Raw genomic sequence first — 23,940 nt, 5'->3', positions numbered from 1 at the left:
ATAAGAAAAAAAATTTGTAAACTAGACTTACTATGATCATTTTGCAATATACAGAAACATCAAATTATTATGTTCTGCACCTAAAACTAGTATGTCAGTTACACCTCAATTTAAAAAAAAAGATTCTAGGGGAGCCTGGGTGGCTCAGTCGTTAAGCATCTGTCTTTGGCTCAGGTCATGATCCCAGCGTCTTGGGGTCAAGCCCCTCATCGGGCTCCCTGCTCGGTGGGAAGCCTGCTTCTCCCTCTCCCACTCCCCCTGCTTGTGTTCCCTCTCTTGCTGTGTCTCTCTCTGTCAAATAAATAAAATCTTTAAAAAAATAAAAATAAAAAAGATTCTAAATACAAATGAAAAAATAGAAAGATATACCATATTTTAAGATTATACTGATACCTATTTTCCTCAGATTTATTTATAAAGTCAACATAATGTTATACAAAATCCCAGGAGGATTTCAGAAAACAGAAGGCCCACAAATAGCTAAGATAATTTTATAAAACAGGATAATAAAGGGGAGGAATCTCACCCTATTTGATACTAAACATGTTAGGAAGCTAAGGTAATTTTTTAATATAGTACTAATAACAAAATATATAAAAAGGTCAGTGAACAGAGGAAAAAGAACCCAGACATAGGACCCTTGATCACATTCCAAGTTACCATGTAAATGTGATGCATGATAGAGGATTATCAATCAGCAGGAAAAGATAGTTCACTAAATAGCACTGAGTAAGTAGTCCCAATATATGGAGAAAAATGAGTCCCTTTTTCCCCCTTGTATAAATTCTAAATGGATTATAGACCTGAAAATAAGAAATATATCTGTAAAAATAATTGAGGAAAATTATGAAAATATTTTTGTGGGCTTAAGAGTAGGGAAGAATTTCTCAAGTTAGAATCCAAATGGGCAACAATAAGTAGAAAAAATGACTTTGGGGACGCCTGGGTGGCTCAGTCAGTTAAGCATCTGCCTTCGGCTCAGGTCATGACCCCGGGGTCCTGGGACCGTGTCCCGCATCGGGCTCCTTGCTACGCATGGAGGCTGCTTCTCCCTCTGCCTGTCGCTCCCCCTGCTTGTGCTTATTCTCTGTCTCTCTCTCCCTCTCTCTCTGACAAATAAATAAATAAAATCTTTTAAAAATAGAAAAAAAAATGACTTTGTATCATTATTAAATATTTTTGTTCAAGATACCTGGAATACTGTTAACCAGTGGGTAAAAGACAGGGCAAAGGGTCTTACAACATCCATCTAGATGGAACCTTATGAAATTGCCCTTTTTCGTATGTCTAAAATAGTTGAACGTCAGGACTTTCTTATGGTTGAACCTAATAAAAAACAAGTGAATTTCTATCTGTTGAAGTAAGAAACTGGACAAAAGGTATCCAGCAGTTGACTGACAGGGAAAGCGTACACAGGAGGAGATACCTGTCCGCACTAGTAATCCAGGAAGCACAAATTAAAACAATGGTGATATTGATACCACCTGCAAGCAATCAGATTGATAAAACTGAGTCTGTATTTTTAAATTGATTTACTAATAAAATAGTCTGAGATACATTTCTATGAGTTAGATTAGAAAAACATAAACTGGGATGAATATTGTTCACTAAAGCTTCACTCCATTAGACAACTCTGTACTATCATGAAATAAACTTTAATCTTTATTTTAGTAAACAGTTATTTGGCATTTCAGTCAGAAACAAACACTGTTTCGTTAAGAGTTACGCCTCCGGTGCACCTGGCTGACTCATTCAGAAGAGCATGACACTCTGGTCTCAGGGTCGCGAGTTCGAGCCCCACACTGGGTGTAGAGATTACTTGAATAAATAAAACTTAAAAAAAAAAAGAATTATGCCTGGAACATAACCACTACCCTTTAGAAATTCCCAGAATGAAGAGTATATCTGGGGCAGGGACTGTGGTTAGGCCTACTAGACATACTTCTCTCTCAGTACTCCAGTGGGTAGCTAAAAAATAAAGCATATTTTTTAAAAGAACCAGTAATTTGAATTTGTATCAGTTTGTTGGCTTTATGTTCCAGATACATTGAAAGCAATAAATAATAATTGTGTCCTCATTCCCTTCTAAAAAATCTTCCAAAAAAAAAAAAAAACAGATAAGAAAATTAGACCAAGTTGTTTTTTAACTACCCATTAGACAAAATAATAATAATAAAAATTAGGGAGTTAAGTGTGGGGAAAAAAATTTACCCTTCTAGATTGCTGTGTTTGGGGTAGTTTTTAGATTAAAACCAATTGACCATTTTTTTTAAAAAAGCCAGTTCCCACTTAAGATGAAGGATAGTTCATAAGGAAATATTATTCCTTTTCAAAAAATGTAGTCTACTCAAAGCCTGTTCACCATGTAATGGAAATGTTACTTGACCTTGATGATTTGACTATTTTGGCGACTGCTGCAGCTATGTAATTTTTCAGTTTTATCTATAGTGATAGTAAATATTTGAATACCACTGCTTTGAAAACATTTTCTCTTCTATTCTCATAAAAGGTATAATGAGTTTGGAGTTAGATTCTTTCAAATTACTTTCTTTTTTTTTTTTTTTTAAGATTTTTTTTATTTATTTATTTGAGACAGAGAGAATGAGAGAGAGAGCACATGAGAGGGGAGAGGGTCAGAGGGAGAAGCAGGCTCCCTGCTGAGCAGGGAGCCCGATGCGGGACTCGATCCAGGGACTCCAGGATCATGACCTGAGCCGAAGGCAGTCGCTTAACCAACTGAGCCACCCAGGCGCCCTCAAATTACTTTCTATGAGACATTTTTTTTGTTAGGTTTTTTTTCTCAGTGCTCTTTTGTAGTTAGTCTTGTTAATAAAAATAAGTTACAAGTTAGGTAGAGGAAACTGGTTATATTCAGGGCTTTTTGTCTTTCTTGAAAACTTCTTACTTTTCCATGGTGGTCAGTGACCCTAACATGATTATTCATACACGTACTTTTTTTTTTTTCCTTTTTCAAGACTGTAAATGGATCATTTCTAATTTATATAAGTATGGAGAGAAAGAGAGATCCAATATAACTTAGTTTCCATATGTATAATACTCTCTCTTATATAGATTCATCCTTAATTAAATCTACTTACACTGTAATTGAGAAATAAGATTTGGTAGCTCTGTGTATGTGTGTACATATACATACAAATTTTTCAGAGCAATACTCAAAATTTTTATCACAAGTGTCAAACATAAGAGCTTATTGGATTAGCAGAGATATCTTAATAAGACCATTCATTATTAAAAAGTCAGTCTAACACCATTCTCTTGTTCAGCATATACATATACTGTTTTTAATTTATGCAAGCCTCTTTGCTAAGAATATCAGAGACTTCTGCTTCAGTCACACACAGTTCCTTCTTTTTTTTTTTTTTTTTAGATTTTATTTATTTATTTGTCAGAGAGAGAGAGTACAAGCAGGGGGAGCGGCAGGCAGAGGGAGAAGCAGGCTCCCTGCTGAGCAAGGAGTCCGATGCGGGACTCGATCCCAGGACCCTCTGCCTGCAGCTCCCCCTGCTTGTGTTCTCTCTCTCTCTCTCTCTCTGACAAATAAATAAATAAAATCTTAAAAAAAAATTTAAAAGATGACAGATTTTATAACCCAGATTATATGGATATGATGGGAGTTTTTACAATTCTTACTTTTATTCCATATCCATAAAATACTGAGAAGTACTTTTTAATGAATCTTTTAGTCTACAATTTTTATATCCCTGCTCTGACCTAGACATTAAGTCTTGAAGTTACAATAATATATAAGAAAGTTCCTAATCTCCTATAGTTCATTGTCTGCCAGAAGTGAAAAGTAATTAAATAGTACGATAATTTAAAGTTAGCATGAGTAGTAGTATATTAGGAATAAACTCAGGGTGGGAAAATGGAGAAGACCTCATCGATTACTTGAGAGTGGGACAGTTAAGGAAAATGTCGTAGATGGCATCCAGGCCAGATCCCAAAGGATGAGAAAGGGTTCCCAAACAAAACCAGGGGAGGATACTCTTCTTATTTTTTTTTTTTAGGGAGAGAGCATTGGGCGGGGTGGGAGGGGGGTGGTTGGCAGAGGGAGAAGGAGAGAGAGAATCTTAAGCAGGCTCTATGCTCAGCACAGAGCCCAATGCAGAGCTCGATCTCACCACCCTGACATCATGACCTGAGCAGAAATCAAGAGTCAGATGCTTAACCAACTGAGCCACCTAGGTACTCCCAGAGGAGGAAAGAACTTCTAAGCTTTGTTTTCCTTTTTATATAGTATCTGGTTTGGTTAAAGGTAAACTACTGAAATTCCTGGAGTTTTTCTATTTGATTTACGTAATGGGGGAAAAACTTATGACATTGAAAATTAATCATAGCTTTCATTGTTCTCTTCTCTTGTTTCAGGGATCAAAGGCAAAGCCTCTAAATACATTATCTAAAAAGTGGGGCTCTTTTTTTATTGATTCAGTTTCAGGACTGGAAAATACAGAAGACTCATTGGTTTATACATGGTCTTGTAAGAGAATCAGTACTTACAGCACTATTGCAATTCCAAGTATTGAGGCAATAGCAGGTAAGCAGAAAAATACTTATAAAACTTTAGCTGTTACTAAACAGTAATGACTGTAAGTACTAGAATTCTTGCCTTTGAAAGAAGAAAATCTTCCCATGGCATTTATTTTTCTTGGGATACACCTAGGTTATGGCAACCTAGGTAATTAGGATCTGCCTGTCTCCTGGAGCCAACTACAAAAACTGGATTTTTTTTTTTTTTAAGTCTGCTTGGAGTCATAGGATAAAAGGAAAAATTACCAGGACAGGGTCCTGAAGAAGCCACGTAAGGTGTACCTGACTTTTGGAGCTGCTTTTCCCTTAGTGTTTGGTGTTTGCTAATTCTAAAGAGGGCACCAGGGAAAGTAAATGGACCTTTCATTAGCTTCCTGAGCCTACAGGCATAGGAAGTGGAAGGTAAGGTCTGCCAGAGGAGGGGTGGACCTGATGGACTCTCTTAATCTGTGTTGAGACCCTGAATTTACCTTAAAGATAACTAAAGCTCAGTGTTAGATCAGCTGAATCCCTAAAACTGGATTGAGAATATTCTCTAGAGGAAGGTAACATCAGTCTAGGACTCATATTATTTCTAAAAACAATATAAGGTTCAGCACATAATGAAAAATAGCTAGGCCCACAAGGGTATGAGACTATACACTAACAGAAATAACGAAATTAAAAAAAAAAGAAAGAACGAAATTTACTATGGCCAAGTACAGAAAAGAAAGGACTGAGAAATTTAGTAGAGACATAAAAACAATAAAGAGAATAGATGTTTGAAATATTAGAAAATCAAAATTAAAAACTAATGGATGTTTAAAGCAGATTAGACACAGTTAAAAAGTTAATTAGTGTTCATAGCAGCAATGTCCGCAATAGCCAAACTGTGGAAAGAGCCGAGATGCCCTTCAACAGATGAATGGATAAAGAAGATGTGGTCCATATATACAATGGAATATTACTCAGCCATCAGAAAAGATGAATACCCAACTTTTACATCAACATGGGTGGGACTGGAGGAGATTATGCTAAGTGAAATAAGTTAAGCAGAGAAAGTCAATTATCATATGGTTTCACTTATTTGTGGAATATAAGGAATAACATGGAGGACATTAGGAGAAGGAAGGGAAAAATGGCCGGGGGGAATTGGAGGGAGAGATGAACCATGAGAGACTATGGACCTGAGAAACAAACAGGGTTTTAGAGGGGAGGGGGGAGGGGGGATTGGTTAGCCCGGTGATGGGTATTAAGGAGGGCACGTACTGCATGGAGCACTGTGTGTTATACGAAAACAATGGATCGTGGATCACTACATCAAAAACTAATGATGTATTGTATGGTGACTAACATAACATAATAAAATTAAAAACTACAAAAAAAAAAAAAGTTAATTAGTGCACTGGAAGACAGGCCAAAAGAAAATATCCAGAAAGAAGCATGAAGGAAAAAAAAAAAAGCAAGATACAGAAAAAAGGAAGATAAAGAAGAGGGACTAAGCAACATAGGAGATACACTGAGAAGGAATAAGATTTCTATAATTGGAAACCCCAGGAGATGAGAGAATAAGCCAGAAGCAATAGCTACAACTTTCCAAAAATGATGAAAAGAAATAAGCCAAAGGTGTAAGAAGTCCAAATAACTGAAACAAAATAAATAAAAACAAATCCAAAGTTAACTGCTAAAAACCAAAGATAATTAAGAAATATTAAAAGCAGCCAGAGAATTAAAAACATTGATTTCAAAGGAGTAAGAGTTAGACTGACATCTGACTTCTCCCAAAAACAAAAAAGCCAACACAGTAGAACAGTATCTTTAAATTGCTGAAAGACAATGGCTATCAATCTTGATGGTAGTCAACATCCAGTAAAGATATCATTAAAGAATAAAAGAAAAGTATTTTTATTTTTTATTTTTTTTTAAAGATTTTTATTTATTGAATGACTTGACAGAGAGAGAGAGAGACAGCGAGAGAGGGAACACAAGCAGGGGGAGTAGGAGAGGGAGAAGCAAGCTTCCCACTGAGCAGGGAGCCCGATGCAGGGCTCGATCCCAGGACCCTGGGACCATGACCTGAGCCAAAAGCAGATGCTTAACCGACCGAGCCACCCAGGTGCCCCAAGAAAAGTATTTTTAGACAGTCAAAAATGGAGGAAATTTATCTCTAGAAGACCTACACTAAAGAAAATACTAGTGTACTGTTCTTCAGGCAAAAGAAAGAATGATCCCTGTTGGAAGACTGAAGATGCAAGAAAGAATATACAGCAACAAAGGTTATCGATAAGCTACATGAATAAATTAAATGAACATTTTCTGTTGGAAAAATTTTTAAAAAGTCCTAAGAGTTTTAAAGAAAGAATTTTTTTATTTTTATTTATTTATTTATTTATTTATTTATTTATTTTTAGAGAGAGAGAGAATGTGTGGGTGAGTGGGCATTGGGGGATGGGGACAGAGGAAGAGAGAGATAATCTTAAGCAGGCTCCACACCCAGCATGGAGCCCAACATGGGCCTGTATCTCACAACCCTGAGATCATGACCTGAGCCAAAATCAAAAGTCGGACACTTAACCAACTGAGCTACCCAGGTGCCCCTAAAGAAAGGATTTTAAAACATGAAAGACTCCACCAAAAAACTGCTAGAACTGATACAGAAATTCAACAGAGTCACAGTATATAAAATCAATACAGAGAAATCACTTGCATTTCGATACACTAACAATGAAGCAGAAGAAAGAGAAATCAAGGAATGGATCCCATGTACAATTGGACCAAAAACCATAAGATACCTAGGAATAAATGTAACCAAAGAGGTAAAGGACCTGTACTTGAAAACTATAGAACACTTAAGAAAGAAATTGCGGAAGACACAAAGAAATGGAAAAACATTCCATGCTCATGGATTGGAAGAACAAATATTGTTAAAATGTCTATGCTACTCAAATCAATCTATACATTCAGTTCAATCCCTATCAAAATGCCATCAGCATTTTTCACAGAGCTAGAATAAACAATCATAAAATTTGTATGGAACCAGAAAAGTCCCTGAATAGCCAAAGTAATGTTGAAAAAAAACAAAAAACAAAGCTGGAGGCATCACAGTTCCAGACTTCAACCTGTATTACAAAGCTGTAATCATCAAGACAGTGTGGTGCAGGCACAAAAACAGACACATAGATCAATGGAACAAAATAGGAACCCAGAAATGGACCCTCAACTCTATGATCAACTAATCTTTGACAAAGCAGGAAAGAATATCCAATGGAAAAAAGACAGTCTCTTCAACAAATGGTGTTGGGAAAATTGAACAGCCACATGCAGAAGAATGAAACTCAACTACTTTCTTACACCATACACAAAAATAAACCCAAAATGGATGAAAGACCTAAATGTGAGACAGGAACCCGTCAAAATCCGAGTAGAGAACACAGGCAGCAACCTCTTTGACCTCAACCACAGCAACTTCTTGCTAGACACGTCTCCAAAGGCAAGGGAAACAAAAGCAAAAATGAACTACTGGAACTTCATCAAGATAAAAAGCTTTTGCACACCAACGGAAACAGTCTACAAAACTAAAATGCAACCTACAGAATGGGAGAAGATATTTGCAAATGTCTTATCAGATAAAGTATCCAAAATCTATAAAGAACTTATCAAACTCAACACCCAAAAAAACAAAAAATCTGGTCAAGAAATGGGCAGAAGACATGAACAGACATTTCTCCAAAGAAGACATACAAATGGCCAAAAGACACATGAAAAAATATTCATCATCACTTGGCATCAGGGAAATACAAATCAAACCACAATGAGATACCACCTCACACTGGTCAGAATGGCTAAAATGAACAACTCAGGAAACATAGCTGTTGGTGAGGATGCAGAGAAAGAGGGACCCTCTTACACTGTTGGTGGGCATGCACACTGGTGTGGCCACTCTGAAAAATAGTATGGAGGCTCCTCAAAAAGTTAAAAATAGAGCTACCCTATGACCCAGCATTGCACTCCTAGGTATCTATCCAAAGGATACAAAAATAGTGATTCAAAGGGGCATATGCACCCCAATGTTTATAGCAGCACTATCAACAATAGCCAAATATGGAAAGAGCCCAGATGTCCATCAACAGATGAACGGATAAAGATGTTTTGTTTTGTTTTTTTAAAGATTTTATTTATTTATTTGACAGAGAAAGACACAGCGAGAGAGGGAACACAAGCTGGGGGAGTGGGCGAGGGAGAAGCAGACTTCCTGCCGAGCAGGGAGCCCAAACGCAGGGCTTGATCCCAGGACCCTGGGATCATGACCTGAGCCAAAGGCAGATGCTTAATGACTGAGCCACCCAGGCGCCCCCTAACCTTAGATTCTTCTTTCTTGAATTGGGGATAATAGCAAGCTGCATTTCCTCTCTCACAGGATGGATGTGAGAGAAAGTAAAGCAAAATATTTATCTGAATTATTGATAGGGTGATGATGATGATATGATGATAATTACAACCCTAAAATACATATAACCTTCCAAAAAGTCCATTCTCTATGCCAGCGTACAAATCCAATATGTCAGTATATCCTCATTAAAATAATATCTCATTCTCATTAGTTTCAAAAGAATAGTTTAATTTTCATTTCGTTCCATGCTTAAACACATAAGATTAAAGAAAGATAACCTAAATATATTTCTTCCTTTTACAAACAATTTTCCTGTAAAAGAAATGGAACTTGTAACTTGAAGGAAGGGGCTAGCCCAGAATTAAACTATTATTTTCAGTTTTTCTATTTCATTCTTCCTTTATTTCAAAGTGATTCAAATTTATAGTGAGAGAATAAAGTAATGGGATAATCGAAGCCAATGAATTATTGCAATAGTACGTGGATAAAAACTGGTTCAATGGGATATGGTTATGAAATAGTAAGAAAGTCAAAGTAAAGTGAATCTTCATTATTCTAGGATTTAAATATTTCTCCGAAGAATGAGAAAATAACCCCCTCTCCATCTTCTGGGGGTAATTACCTCTCCTTAAAGAAGCAGTATTAACATTAGTGTATCTCCCATTTTCATTTGCCAAAAGCTTTCTTCCACAGCCCCCTGGAAAAGAACTTGGCTCTGGGCTTTTGTCTTCTACCTTTTCTCAGGAGAAAATATTAAGGACTTAACAGCAGTCAAACAAAGCTAAACGTGTACCGATTTTTTGTGGTGAAAGGAGGAGAGAGTTGATGTGTCATATTCAATTGTTGATTTTGATGTCCAGGATACTTCTTAGAAAGCAAAATGTTAGTCTCTTAAGTTAGCACTCTGCTATGTTCACATTCCTCATAAAGAAGTTCTGTCTCACAGAAAACTTGAAATTGATTATTTCAGTAACATATTCAGTAAAGTTGGATACAACTGTGTAATTTACCTTATTTCTCAAGTAAGAAAAATGGCTGGGAGAAAAATACTGATGGCCATGGCTTCAGACATGTTGAGGATAGAATCTTTATATACATGTTATCCTGCTAATAGCTTTTAAAAAAAAAAAGATCCAGAGTTTTTCTGTTTCTGTTATATTTTATGTTGAACTTACTGTTCAAGAATATTTGTTCATTTTGGCTCACTTCATTTAATTGCTAGCTAATATGGTTGATATGATGTGTATTTAATACACAGAGTTTAATAGAATATTGTTGTGGTAAATAAGAATTCAGGATTTGTCTGTCTTTCTCTTTTCTTCCAAAGAGCACCAGAAATGACTTTTCTGTAACAGATGCCATTCTTTCCCTCTTGTTGAATCCCCAGTCTGGAGATCCTTGTTTTAATAGAAGAGTCATCTGATCTCACCTGGTTATAAAATGCCCAGATTTCTTAACAGATCTTTTCTGCTACCTGGAAGAGAAAATGTTTGCTTTAAGTGAGATAGGAGGTGAAAAACAAATACTCCCCCTTTGCCTCTTAAAACCTTTTTGTATTCATGAAATGTTTCTTTCTTAATGAATATCTTGTTAGGTTTGGTTATCTCATTGACATTTAAATACAAAGACTCGTTTTTATAGATTTTATAAGTTTGCACTTGCTAGCTATATACATTATAATGATGATTGGTTTATAAGGATCATGATAATGTAACCATTTTTAACCTTTTAGTAATAGCTACGCAGAAACCTAAACATTTACTTCAGCAAATGTATAGGAAAGACAGAGGAAAAGATAACTGGTTGAACTCTTAGCCTATATCATTTTGGTGGCTTATCAGAAATCCAAGACCTCAGATATATGATTTTAGAAACTCAGTGTTAGCAATTTACTTTCCAATGCCTTTTTAATGTGTGGCTCAAAATATACCACAGCTAACTGAGCAGTCAAGACCAATGAAATTCACTAATATTGAACGTTTTTCTGTTTACAACATCTTAGGTTTCTCAGGCATCAGACAGGCAGTGTTCCTGCTTCCCAATTTCTAGCACTAATGTTTTCCTCATAAGGATTAACTACTTGGACTTGATGATTCTCACTGGCATTTAATATAAAGTATAATTTTTATGCTAGTGTCATTTTCAAAGTACTCAGTACTTCTAAATGATGTTTTACTTGTGAGATTTTTGAAATAAGGATTATTGCCCAGCATCTGCATGTGGAATGAGTATCATAACATGGCATATATCATAACGTTTCACTTGTAATATTTCTGGTAATGTTTCCTTGGAAGAAATTTGGGAAGAAGATATCTGAAGGCTAGCTTTTGAGAAATTTAAAGATGTCACAATGTCTCCCCATCAATAAAGTATGCATTTTATGTTCTCTCTCCCAATTTCCCTTGTGGCTGTGCATGCACATGTGTGAGAGTGTATGTGTGTGTGTGTGTGTGTGTGTGTGTGTGTGTGAGAGAGAGAGAGAGAGAGAGAGAGAGATGATTATCATATGGAAAAAGCTGCCACATTGTGTATATTAAAATCCTTATTTATCTAAGCATTCAAAAATTATTCTTAGTAACTCTCTTACTACTGGGGCCAAGAAGATTATTAGTTCTCATTTACCAGTTACATGATGCTCTGAGTAGAGCCTGAGAGACTTTTAAATTAAAAAAAAAGCAATTAGATGAGCATGCCTATTTTATGTGTTAACTTTTGTACAGAGAATGTTAAAATTAAACTCACTAGTTAGATCTCTGAAGATGATTTATAAAACTTCTAAATGTATCTTGACTTAAATTATTGTAAATTTTATGGAGAAAAACATCTATACTCTTCATGTTAGGTGCAACCTATCCAGGTGACAAAAGAAATTAAAATCACGAAATTCTAAAAAATAAGTTTTATTATCAATGACTCAAATTTTGATTTGTTTATGTTTATGAATGGCCTTTTGAGATCTGGAAAATAATAAAATTGTTCTTTTTCCCAGAATTACCCCTGGACTACAAATTTTCAAGGTTTTCTTCAAGCAATTCAAAAACAGCTGGCTACTATCCAAACCCTCCATTGATCTTATCAAATAATGAGACACTGACAACCAAATAAACTGTCTTTACTGAAAAATTAAGTGAAGAACTATATATGCCGCAAGTCTACTGTAAAAATGTTACCTTTCAAAAAATACTATAAAATGCTTTATAGGAACAAATTCTTAATGATAACTGACCAAGAAATTGATGTTTTTTCCATAGGTCTCCTTTCTGTATAGACCATCTTTATGCCCAACAACTCTCATTACATTAAAATCTCAGTATCTTAGAACTGAAAAGAACCTTAATATTTTCTATACCAATAGTTCTGAGATTAGGATTCATGTGGGGATTAGGAATCACCTGTGTAATATATACATATATTCATACACACACACACACACACACAATTTACACATATGCCTAGACCAGTGGTTCTCAAAGTGTAGTCCCCAAACCACTAGCACAGCATCACCTGAGAATCTGATAGAAATACAAATTTGCAGGCCCCACGCAAGGCCTGCAGAATCAGAAATGTCGGGGATGCAACCCAGCACCCTGTGTTTTAGTATTAGTGGATTCATATACTAAAGTTCAAGAATCACTAGCTAGACCATAACCTCCAGAGATTGGTTTAATTGGTCTGGAAATATAGATGAGCATTGACATCTTTTACCTGCCCCAGGAAAAGTGCAGCCAGAATTGAGAATAATTGATCTCTATCTGTTCCTTCCACTTAAAACCAAAAATACTGAGTCTAGTGAGAATAGGCTATCCAGGCTATCAGGTTTTATGCTATTCTTAAGTTTTCCAAAACAAGGAGCTAAAGAGGATTTCTTGTGAGACCACACAGCCAGTATGGGACAGAAATGAGATGAGAAGCCAACTATTTCAACCTCTAATGTTACTCATAAGGGTTTTTCCCCCCCAATAATGTTAAAGGCTATATAATTAATTTTCATTCACTTTAAGGTATATATTCTCAATGGGACAAAAATTGGTTCTTGGGGTAAAAAAAATATTAAATAATGCAATGAATTGTGCCCCTCCAAAGCTCAACCCTACCCAGTAAATCTTACTCTTTAGCATTAATTTCTCTCATTAGGGAAAAACAGAATTTAAAGTTAAATTTATTAATTAAACTTAATTTGGTTGAATTTAATTTTTCTCGGGGGGGGGGTAGTAATGAAAAAAAGAATTGGGAAAAATGCTTTAAGAGATTTCATAGTTATATTACAATCCAGGATTATTGTGTTCCATGTGCTTCGTATAGTCCTCGAATAGTAGCTACTTGTGGCAAGATGTCTGGAGCCAGATGTTTACAATAAATTCCTGGCTACTCTTTATGTTATAATTTCGCTCTGTCCATCATGGACAGTGTCAGAAAACACAATGGTCACTATCATTATTTTACCTGGATTGTAGCAGAGAACTTAACATATGATGCATGCAATGAAAAGATAAATATTTCATTAAATTTTTAAATGCTCAAATAATCCCAAATGTATCGTGGGAATGAGTATCTCAGGGTGGGTAAACAGTTACTGAAATTTTTTCCTCAAGTGTCAGTAGCTCTGTTTGATATCCACTAGTAAGTATATGGTAATGTATTTAAAATTGATTTCCAAAATCTGATTGGAATATGATAACGAACACACAGTCAGCTTAGGGCTAAGTGAAAGATGCTGTCTGACGTATACAAATAGAAATTTAATTTCTTTAAGAATAAAGCTATTTTCCCTTATGTGGATTTATTTTGTCAATGGGAAAGAAGAATGTATCTTTTTTTCTTTTTTAAAGATTTTATTTATTTATTTGAAAGAGAGAGACACAACGAGAGAGGGAACACAAGCGGGGGGAGTGGGAGAGGGAGAAGCAGGCTTCCCGCAGAGCAGGGAGCCCTATGTGGGGCTCGATCCCAGGACCCTGGGACCACGACGTGAGCTGAAGGCAGACGCTTAACGCCTGAGCCACCCAGGTGCCCCAAGAATGTATCTTTAAATGCTTATAAACTACTATTATTAATATGAAAAATGAGAACCCCAAAATATGTTAATTGCACTTTTTTGGTCACTAAGGATTGAAAAAAAATGGAACTCAAATCAGAAGTTCCCTCCTACTTTTCCCCGTACTTCCCTCAGGGATCTGAACAAGCTACCGTATATATTTAATCTGACCTCAGTTTTTTCCGTCTTGTCAAAAGACAAAGTTAGAGTTTTATTTCCGAGTTTCCTAATACCCTTCTAGCAGAGTCAGTTCTTCTAAAGAATGTTGTTTTTCTGTTGGATAATTAGACTTTTAAGTTTTTTTATTTCATTTTTTCTAAAAAGTGCCAGTGTTTCTAATTGGATATGAAAAGTAAAAATAATTTAAAAATGGCACTATAAAAGTTAAAAAGATATTAGAGAAGAAAAGCTATATATTCTTTAATAAAGTTAAATGAAGCAAGAAAGCAGGAAAATTGTGTAAATGGACGGAGGACTTAAGTTTAATATTAGCATACAGGCAGACATTCATCATCTGAAAGGTAACTACAAATAAATGCAAGAGATTTTAGATTTTCTTTGCTGGCCACTGTTGGTCTCATCAGCAGAGGTAAGATCTGAATGTCACAGTGGTAACAGTTTGTCAGAATTTGGTTTTTGGAATATTGAGGTAGAGAAACTTCAGTTAAACCATGAATTGCAGTCTAAAATCAACTAAAGTTTACTCTTGAAATTCATGGGTCTGAACTGCACGGGTCCGCTTATATGCAAATATTTCTCGATACAGTACTGTAAATGTATTTTCCTTATGATTTTAACATTTTCTTTTTTCTAGCTTACTTTATTATAAAAATATAGCATATAATACATATACAAAGTATGTGTTAATGTTATCGGTAAGGGCTCCAGTTAACAGTAGGGTATTAGTAGTCTAGTTTGGCAGGGGAGTCAAACATTACACATGGATTTTTGACTATGTATAGGGGAGGGGGCCTTAATCCCCATATTGTTCAAGGGTCAACTATACTTCTGAGTTTTTTAAACTTGAAATCAGGTATTATTTCCCCACCAATTTTCATATCCAACAACTTTAAATACATGTATTTAAAGCAAAAAAAAAAAAATATATATATATATATATATACACACACACATATGTATATATACACACTCATACATGTATACACACACATTTATTGAACTGGTTTGAATGAAAAATCTATATGATTATTGTATATAACAAGCCAGCATAAAATAGAATGTCACACTCTCTTTGGTTATAATAACCTTGACTATATTAGAATCACATGGATAGCTTTTTCTTAAATGTGATGTTAAAGTAACATTCCCTTACCTCTTCTCAGTCTTGAGAAGAAGGTTACCATAAGAGTTGACTTCCAGATTAGTGCAAAACTGGGATATATTCAAGAGTTAACTCACCCACTGTGCTGCCCATGAAAATCCTTGGGCATGGTCCAGTCCACATAGGGTGAATTCAAAAAGGTATCTCTTGTTGGTCTCTAGAAATAATGGCAAAAAAATAATGGCTATAAGTGCTAACTCTTCACCAGGCTACTTCATGTTCCTTATTTATCCCCTACAGCATCCCTATGAGGTGTGTATAATTATTAAAATTTTACAGATAAGGACATTGAAATTCATAGAGGTTAAATAACATCCTTGCTCAAAATTGTACTGTTACTAAGGAACAGAGTCTATACATGAGCCCAAGTTTCACCCCAAAATTCATGCCCTTAGTTGACTGACACATGAAAGTCTGCCAACATTGGAAAAGATCGGGGCAAATTCTCAGTCTAAAACCACACTTCAATTTAACAGTCACACCATGCTAGGACATGTGAGGGATTAGAAATACACAGGCTCTGTCCTAAAGTAACAATTTAGTAAAAAATATTAAAGCAAAGATCTATAACATAGAACTTACCTGGAAGAGTAAAATAGAGAACCAAGAACCATGGGAGTCCTAAAACATATAATGAAGTCTACTCTTCTTGGAAGCCACATAAACTAAAGTTATTAGTAAGCAGGTCTACTCTTTCTTCATATTCAGGTTCAAACGTTCACCTTGCATACTTAGCAAATTTCCCCTTTGATGCTGAGGAAACCAAAATGGAAAAGGAATAATGAAAACCGATCCAAGTAAACTTAATGGGAGATGGGATATCTGGGCCTATTGAGAGAATTTGGGTCATTAATTAGAATGACAACTACAATATCACATAGACTGCTTGGCAGTCAGGTTCTTATACCATGCACCTGTTCTCAGAGTCTTAAAAAAAAGACTTTATTTTACTTTATCGGTGCTTTGGCCTTGGCACTTTCTTGGTAAAGATTAAAGCTTAATAAAGTTTAATAAAGAGAAGAATGGGGCACCTGGCTGGCTCACAGTCGGTAGAGCAGAAGACTCTTGATCTTGGGTGTGAGTTTAGCCTCACATTGGGGGGTAGATTGTACTGAAAAAAAAAAAAAAATTTAAAAAATTAATTAAAATAAATAAATTATTAAGTGCCTATTAAAAGCAATCATGTTGAATCAATTAAAAAATACTCAAATTCTCCAATTTAATACAAATGTCAACACTTTTTATAGTTCCTAGCAACTAAATTTCATAAATATAATATTTAAAGTCCTTTTGGTACATTTACTCCCTTTGATGAAGGCAACAAACTGCTAATTTCATTCATTTTTGTAGCAATTATCAAGATTGGGGTGCCTGGGTGGCTCAGTCGTTAAGCATCTGCCTTCGGCTCGGGTCATGATCCCAGGGTCCTGGGATCGAGCCCCGCATCGGGCTCCCTGCTCTGCGGGGAGCCTGCTTCTCCCTCTCCCACTCCCCCTGCTTGTGTTCCCTCTCTCGCTGTGTCTCTCTCTGTCAAATGGATGAATAAAATCTTTAAAAAAAAAAAATTGCATTTGTAAATTTCAGTAGTGTTTTAATCTGTGACTGTATGGAACCCTGTATTAAGTGGTTAAAAAAAAGTACCCCTTTCAAAGACCAATCATGAATGAATGAAGAATAACTTCAACTGAGTCCTGATTATTCACATAAATACGATTTTTGTTTTATGACAAATTTAGTACAGATGTTTATAATAATGGAAGATACCGTAAGCTTGAAATAAAAAAATTCACGTCTCTGTGACTTGCATCTTAGGCACATTTACTTCAACTTTCTGAGCCTGTTTTCTCAACTATTTAAATGGAGATAGTAAGACCTGTGTCAGGACTATGAAAGTAACATGAGAACACAAACGGATGTGCGGGACATACCTCAGATTTCTGGAGATTGTCAAACCAGAGACGGTATCTCTGACGCAAATCAGATATCCAAGGCTCAAACTGTGACTCTGTGGAGCAGGGGATTCAGTAAGAATACAGGTAATTTTTGTTTGTTTTTATGATAAACACTGATTACAGAAACTGGAGTCAACTAGAGATAAAGGAGAAGCAGTAGCAGCAACAGGAGTGGTGGGGAGAAGGGACCCTGAGTAAGGAAGGTTAGAGAAGCCTTTTGTCAGTCTGGTCTAAGCTGAATACCCAGAAATGGAAAAGAATGCCCAAGGAGATTCTGTTATGTGGGCACCAGGGAAATTATGATGACCCTACTAACGGCAATATGGCCTGAGCAGACCAAATGATATTTCTTTGGTGAACAGAGGACAAGAGAACCTCGGAACTGATTTGAAGGTCTGCATAAGGAATTATTTGGGTCTAGAATTGAGAAAGAAAAACAAGACAATGAAAAGAAATGGAACAGGGATATAGGAGTACACCAACTGACTAGTAAAGTGAAACCTACATGTCTAATTGAGTCTAATTTTATTAAACAGAACAGAAACCATGGTACTCTAACAAACAAGGGGCACCAACCTACTAGAAAAATGAATACTATTGGTTAAAGCTGATAATAAACCAAGGGCAACAAAAATGACATTTTTCTGACCATGTCCAGAAAAGGATAAGAGAAAATGCTTGAAACAAGTGGTTGATGCAGAAAAAAATCAATCACTAAATTGAAAAGGTAAAATGAACACTATAAGGAAAATTTAGGATTAAGTTGGGTGTAGAGTTTGCAAAGAAAACCTAGCTCTCTAAAACTTAAAGTTCTCCAGGCCTAGAAAAAATTATACTTAAGTAAAACTTCCAAGTATGGATGGCATCAAGAGTCAGCAGGTCTGTTTAATAATAATTTGGGGCCATTTATGTAAAATTTTTGTTTAGATGGCTAAAAATACCATTCCTTTTCACAGGTCTTGCAATATCCATAGCTCCCTCAACTCCAGAGATTGCAGAAGTATTTAGCTTCCAAACCTTCATGTGACAACTGCTGAACAGCAAAAATTATTGGTAATTAGATTGAGATGTCTGAGATCATTTGTTTCTAGACACTGTGTCAGTCACAATTTTTTTTGTTATTCTTTTTAAAGCAACACACTTGTAGGAAAAGAAATTAAGCACTTACAGAATACACAAAGATTAATTTCTTCCAAAAGTCTATCTTAAGCTCACTGAGAAAAGATCAGTTAACATAAATGTAGTAAACAAGAATGGTGCATTAAGAATAGTTTTCCACTGGGGCACCTGGGTGGCTCAGTCGTTAAGCGGCTGCCTTCGGCTCAAGTCATGATCCCAGGGTCCTGGGATGGAGCCCCACATCAGGCTCCTTGCTCAGCAGGAAGCCTGCTTCTCCCTCTCCCACTCGCCCTGCTTGTGTTCCCTCTCTCACTGTATTTCTCACTGTACCTCTCACTGTCAAATAAATAAATAAAAATCTTTATAAAAGAAAAAAGTTTTCCACTAAGTGAAATAAGTCAGAGAAAGACAAATACCATTATGATTTCATTCATATGTGGAATTTAAGAAACAAAACAAGGAAAGGGGGGAAAAGACAAATCAAGAAACAATACTCTTAATTACAGAGAACAAACTGATGGCTACCAGAGAGGAGGGAGTGAGGGGATGGGTTAAATGGGTAATAGGGATTAAGGAGTGCACTTGCTAAGATGAGTACAGGGTGATGTATGAAACTGTTGAATCACTATATTGTAGACCTGAAGCTAATATAACACTGTATGTTAATTAACTGGAATTAAAATAAAAACTTAAAAAGCCAAAAATGTTTTCTACTAAAAACAGTATTTTAAGTAAGTGACTAAAATCAAGAAATGGTGCTTCAATTACCTTCAATAACTGCACTGGCTGAATAGGAAAAATTATGTTCATGAGCATGCAGTTAGTTAGGCTTCTTATTTACCCTTTTCCAAGAAAAAAATGTCTTAGAAATTTGGTGGCTTTTTTTTTTTGAAGCTTCAGGAAAATGCTTACTGTGACAATTTGATAACTTTAATGAATTCCCAACCTTTTATTAGCCTAGACAACACAGAACTTTATTTTTATTTTTTGGTGAAAACAAGAAATACAGCAGAGTGACAGACTTTATTTTTCCTTTGAGCACATAGAAGAAGACTAAAGTACTTAATGATCCTTGTTTAGTTTGACAGAGCAATTCTACAAGTACTTACACTGGTTAGGAACATAAAATGTCAAGTACAACATTATTATTAGGGCAAGAAATATCAAGACAATAGAGTTACGTTTTTCTTTTTGAGATTACTTTCACAAGACAAAGCAACAATTTGCAAAATTTCAAAGATCACATTCAAATTATATTTCTTAGAACTATATATACAGACAGGCCAGAAGGAGCTGATAATATAAATGAATATTCACAGGTTTCATACTGCACGGAACAAGTTTGATATTTTTGCACACATTCTCAATTACAAGCAAAAAGCAGGCCTGTAAATGTCAATTTTGCCAGCAAGCAAAAACAGAGAAAGGAATTAATAGGATTTTGCTCAAATACAGTGAAATAAGGAGCATATACCATTAATCTTCCACATAGAAAAGAACACTCCTATAATAATAGAGAGAAAACATCCAGACTTGCATTTTTGTGTATAAAAATCTACTGGTGAATTCAAGGGAATTAGGGAAAACTACTCCAAGCATCCTCTTTAAACATCAACCACTTTGATTCTCCCACCTCTCCTGGGAAAAGCTTCAGGGACTCTCCCCACCATCCCCAACCCTGCAGGGTTCCATCCAGTCTTCCCTGTGCCTTTCCAAGACTACTCCACAGCAGGTTCATTTCTGTTTCTGGGCTTTCAGGTTCCTCAGCCCACAGCATCCTCCCCACTTGCTGTGCCCAGACCTCCCAAACACATTTAGAGCTTAGAGCAAGGCCTTCAAAAAAAAAGGAGAAAGGCAGTCATTACTAGCACTATATACCACCCAAGTAAGAGAGCCCTGACGGCACTGCTGTCCCACCTACTGGAACCTGTCCTGGAAATCCAGACACCACACATCCCCATACCGCCCCAGGAGGGAAGCCTGGCATCTCCCACAGTGTAGACTGCAGCCTGCTCCCTGTTTTGGGGAGAGAAGCAGGGAAGGAAATGCGGAAGTGGAGGAGGGAGAGCCAGGAAGGCCAGGCCATAGGATGGAGGCCCCGGGGACATCAAAGCAGTAATAAAATAGAGGACAGAGGTGACCCTCAAAATGCTGCCCTGGGGTTATTTCTAAGTGATCCAAGGCCACCCCCCCCCCAAAAATTTCCATGTTTAAAAAAGTAGAGTGAAACTAAGTTTTGGTTGCTTTAGACCACACCCTACTCTGGGTCTGCCTTAAATCCATCACTGTGAGGCCCCCTGTCTTTCCCCTCTGCTTCTCAAACTAAACTCAAGAAACACAGGTTTTGGAAAGTGGACAGGGAAAAAGGGTGGGGTCATCAAAGTTGGCCCAAAAGAACACTGCTCCTAACTAAACAACCTACAGGTCTCCTTTCAGACCCTACTAAAAAGGAAGTAGGGGGGAGGCATGAGGGCAGAAGAGCACAATTAAGAGATCTGGAGTCTATTGTACAGTACCTTTCTCCCTCTGGACACAAGGTGAGAGCAAATTAAACAAAAAGCCTGCTTTTGCCAGTTTAGTTTTCTGTTTCTGAGCTGTAACTGTTTCAGAGAGAGAGGGAGGAAGGGTGGGAGAGGGAAGCAGAGAGAACAAGGTGGTGGGGGGAGGGAAGAGAAAGATAGAGACAGATACCCAAGAGGCCCCACAGACCAGAAACACCTCTCCCTCAGTGCCCCCACCCTAGCAACTTTATCCTGTCATTCTGAGAATGAGTGCAAGAGTTAGGAGGGGGATACCTAATAAAGTTGCCCAAATAAAGGGTGTTTGTTGGCTACAGCTCAGAAAGCCTAACTGCTGGAAGTGAACCATTACCAGCCTTGCTTTGGGCACTATCATGTATGACTGCCCAACCTGCCCAACAGCCAGTTGGGTTTATAGGTAACTATTTGATGGGGTAGGGGGTCTGAGGGGAAGTTCCCTATGTGCTGCCTGGGATCTTAAGTCCACAGATAGTTGCTGAGGAAGCAGGCAGTGGTGCCTATGCAAAGCTGACCCAGAAGGCCGAGAGCAGGTTTGGGTGGGCCATAGCACAGACCGTCGTACTCACCAGTACCTGTTCACAAAGCAGAGTGCCCAAAGGCAAAAGAAGACCAATGCAGTAACACTGAACACCTCTCATCTGTTACCTCATTCATGCCTAGTAGCCCCCACCAGCTCCCTTATTCTGCCAGATAACCAGCTGGGTGGATGGCACAGGCCAGGAAGGCAGCTAGGAGCCAGTCAGTGGTAGCCAGAATGTCCAGTTTGGGTTGACGGCTGGCATCATCTAGATCAGCTTCATCTTGCAGCAGTGAAATTCAAAGAACTTGACATACAGTACATGGGTATCAGGAGGACAGTCAGCATTAAGTATGAAGCCCAGCTAGTTATTTGCAAAGGTATTTCAAGCTTCTTTGTGGTAGATAACCACTTAAAAAACTGGGAAAAAGACCATGGTCACAGACAGGGCCCAAGGCATGCAAAGGAAGGCAGTGCCTATCTATCTACAGCATCATGTGCATGGCACAGAAGCAGTGCAAGGCCATGCACTTGGAACATGTAACAGGATACAGAAGAGCATGAAGGTCCAGAGAAAGAAGAACACAAGCGTATAAGAGTCAACCTTGCAACTGATTGTTGAAGATTTAGAAGAACCAAAGAAAATACTCCAGTGTGAAGAGAAAGCAGATAGAAGACTGCATGCTGTTGGCTAAGCATAGGTTCAAGGGGAGGTGGTGAGGAGACTTGTGCAGGAGCTTCTCACAAGGTCATCAGTTAGCCAGACTGGAACCTGAAGGACCTGGGGCTCTCCACTGGCTGCCTTGCTGGGTCTCGAATGCCACGGCGAGGCCCTTCACCCATCAGGTAGTATTGTAGGGGATTGGGCCACAGTTCTGCTTTGATAATCTCCGCAATCCTGTCGAATTCTAGAAGGCTGTGGTCTGAGAACCAGTTAAAGAAACTGGGTATAGTGTTTCCTTCCCGATTCCTGTGGATATGGGACTGGGGGTCTTGGCCCCTGTGCCAGCGGATTGGAGTGGAAAGAGACACCACCCTGCCAGAGGATCTGCGCTCATATTCTTTGACGAGGCCCTCATTTCGGAAGTAGGGGTTGCTCTGAAAGATGAACTTGAATTTGCAGCCTGCTCTGGGGTGTTTGAGCTCCTCCACCTCCAAATTGATCATGTACCTCATCATGTCTTCATCTTGGCCACTGATCATAGGTGACAGCTGGGGGTGGTTCCGAAAGGCAGTGACCCAGAAACCTGGGATATTTTGGATAATGAAACTTCTGCGCTGCATATGAAGCCTTCGCATGCGGCCAAACTTGCGCTCCAGCTGAAGGAAGGCCCTGTCAGCCTGGGCATTTACATTTGACAGCTCCTGATCGATGGCCTCCAGAGAATCCATGCAGTTATTGATCTTCGGGGCCTTGCCCCGTGTCTCCTCTTTCATTCCTCCTACCACCTTTTTTTCCTTCTGCATCACCTTCTTTTCCTCCACCACCTCCTCTGCTCCTCCCTCCTTTTCCGCAGCCGCTGAAACGGCGCACTTTTTTGTCATTTCCTTGGCCTTCGCCCCAGGCATCATCTGAGACCCCAACCCCCCTGCGCCACAGGCTTCTAGAGCTTTCTCCCCAGCAGGGCCCTGCGGCTCTCTACGAGGACAGCCATCTTCCTGGCTATTGTCGGTCGGCACCGCGGCGGAGGCTGAGGCAGGGGCTGCTGCCAAACCTTCCGTGGCAAGAACCTCTTTCTGGCCCGATCTGGTCGCTACACGGCCGCGACTCCCAAAAACTCGAACGCGGAGCACGGGGGCACAACTAGCGGGGTTCTGGGGTGCGCCTCCCTCCGCGGCGGTCTCCAAGCCGCCCTCACCTGTGTCCGCCATCACCGGCGTCGCCTCGGTTTCCTCGCCCGGGCACTGGTTTAGGTCCGGATGTCCCGGGGCATGGTCGCCAGTAGCCAGGTCGCAGTCTTTAGCGACAGGAAGATTGTTGCCCTCATCCAGGCCGCTCATTTTGGTAGAAGGCAGACCTGCAGGAGGAGAGCGTCCCTCGTCCTCCGCAGAAGACGCGCTCCGCCCCAAACCGCCCCTCTTTTCCACTCGGGAGGGATGCTGCTATGGCAACCGGTGACATCACGGCAGCGGCGTCGGCACATCGCGCGAGAATTCGCTGAGCCTTGTGATTGCGACAGTCAAGGGTATGCCTTTGTCTTTGTGGTAAGATGTGAGTTTCGTCGGTCTGGGAATGATTTGGCTTACATGACCGGGTGCAGACCAAATTCAAACATGTGAGAATTGTGTTAATGTGTATTTCTAAGGCTCTGAATGAATTTCTAAGCCACCTACACTGTTAATTTTCTCTTAAAATATTTACCTAAAAGATAAGAAAGGTTAAGTAATTGTTCAAGTCCGTCAGCTCATAGGGCCTTCCGTGGATGGTAAGGTGGACTCAGCAGTTCACATGCCTGCTTTTTTTCAATGTACAGATTCATGACTATTACCAAAAGATTGAGATGAGGAGAGTTTCATC

At 38.3% G+C, this 23,940-nt stretch overlaps 2 protein-coding genes across 5 annotated transcripts in view; one reads left to right on the top strand and one right to left on the bottom strand.

Moving 5' to 3' along the window:
• The window catches only part of NT5DC1 (5'-nucleotidase domain containing 1), a 150,241-nt gene extending 131,216 nt beyond the window's left edge, over positions 1–19,025 (top strand). For 2 of the 4 annotated variants that reach the window (XM_078054837.1, XM_036082232.2), the window contains exons 11-12: positions 4,387–4,555; positions 11,907–13,688. In XM_078054837.1, coding sequence (XP_077910963.1) covers positions 4,387–4,555; positions 11,907–12,022 — 285 coding nt within the window. In that variant the 3' untranslated portion in view covers positions 12,023–13,688. Of the gene's footprint in view, positions 1–4,386; positions 4,556–11,906; positions 13,689–17,106; positions 17,331–18,202 lie in introns of those variants that run through there. The other 2 variants (XR_013441139.1, XM_078054838.1) reach the window with 2 other exon arrangements.
• A 287-nt stretch (positions 19,026–19,312) lies between these two features.
• Positions 19,313–23,518, bottom strand: TSPYL4 (TSPY like 4). The gene has a single exon (XM_078054839.1). The coding sequence runs from the start codon at positions 23,421–23,423 to the stop codon at positions 22,179–22,181; it is 1,245 nt and encodes a 414-aa protein (XP_077910965.1). The 5' UTR covers positions 23,424–23,518; the 3' UTR covers positions 19,313–22,178.
• Between the last annotated feature and the right edge of the window lie 422 nt (positions 23,519–23,940).

The sequence above is a fragment of the Halichoerus grypus genome, chromosome 9 (genome assembly GCF_964656455.1).
Source record: "Halichoerus grypus chromosome 9, mHalGry1.hap1.1, whole genome shotgun sequence".
In the NCBI taxonomy this organism is placed as follows: Eukaryota; Metazoa; Chordata; class Mammalia; order Carnivora; family Phocidae; genus Halichoerus; species Halichoerus grypus.
The sequence above is the reverse complement of the archived record's forward strand: the minus strand, read 5'-3'. Positions and strand labels throughout refer to the sequence as shown.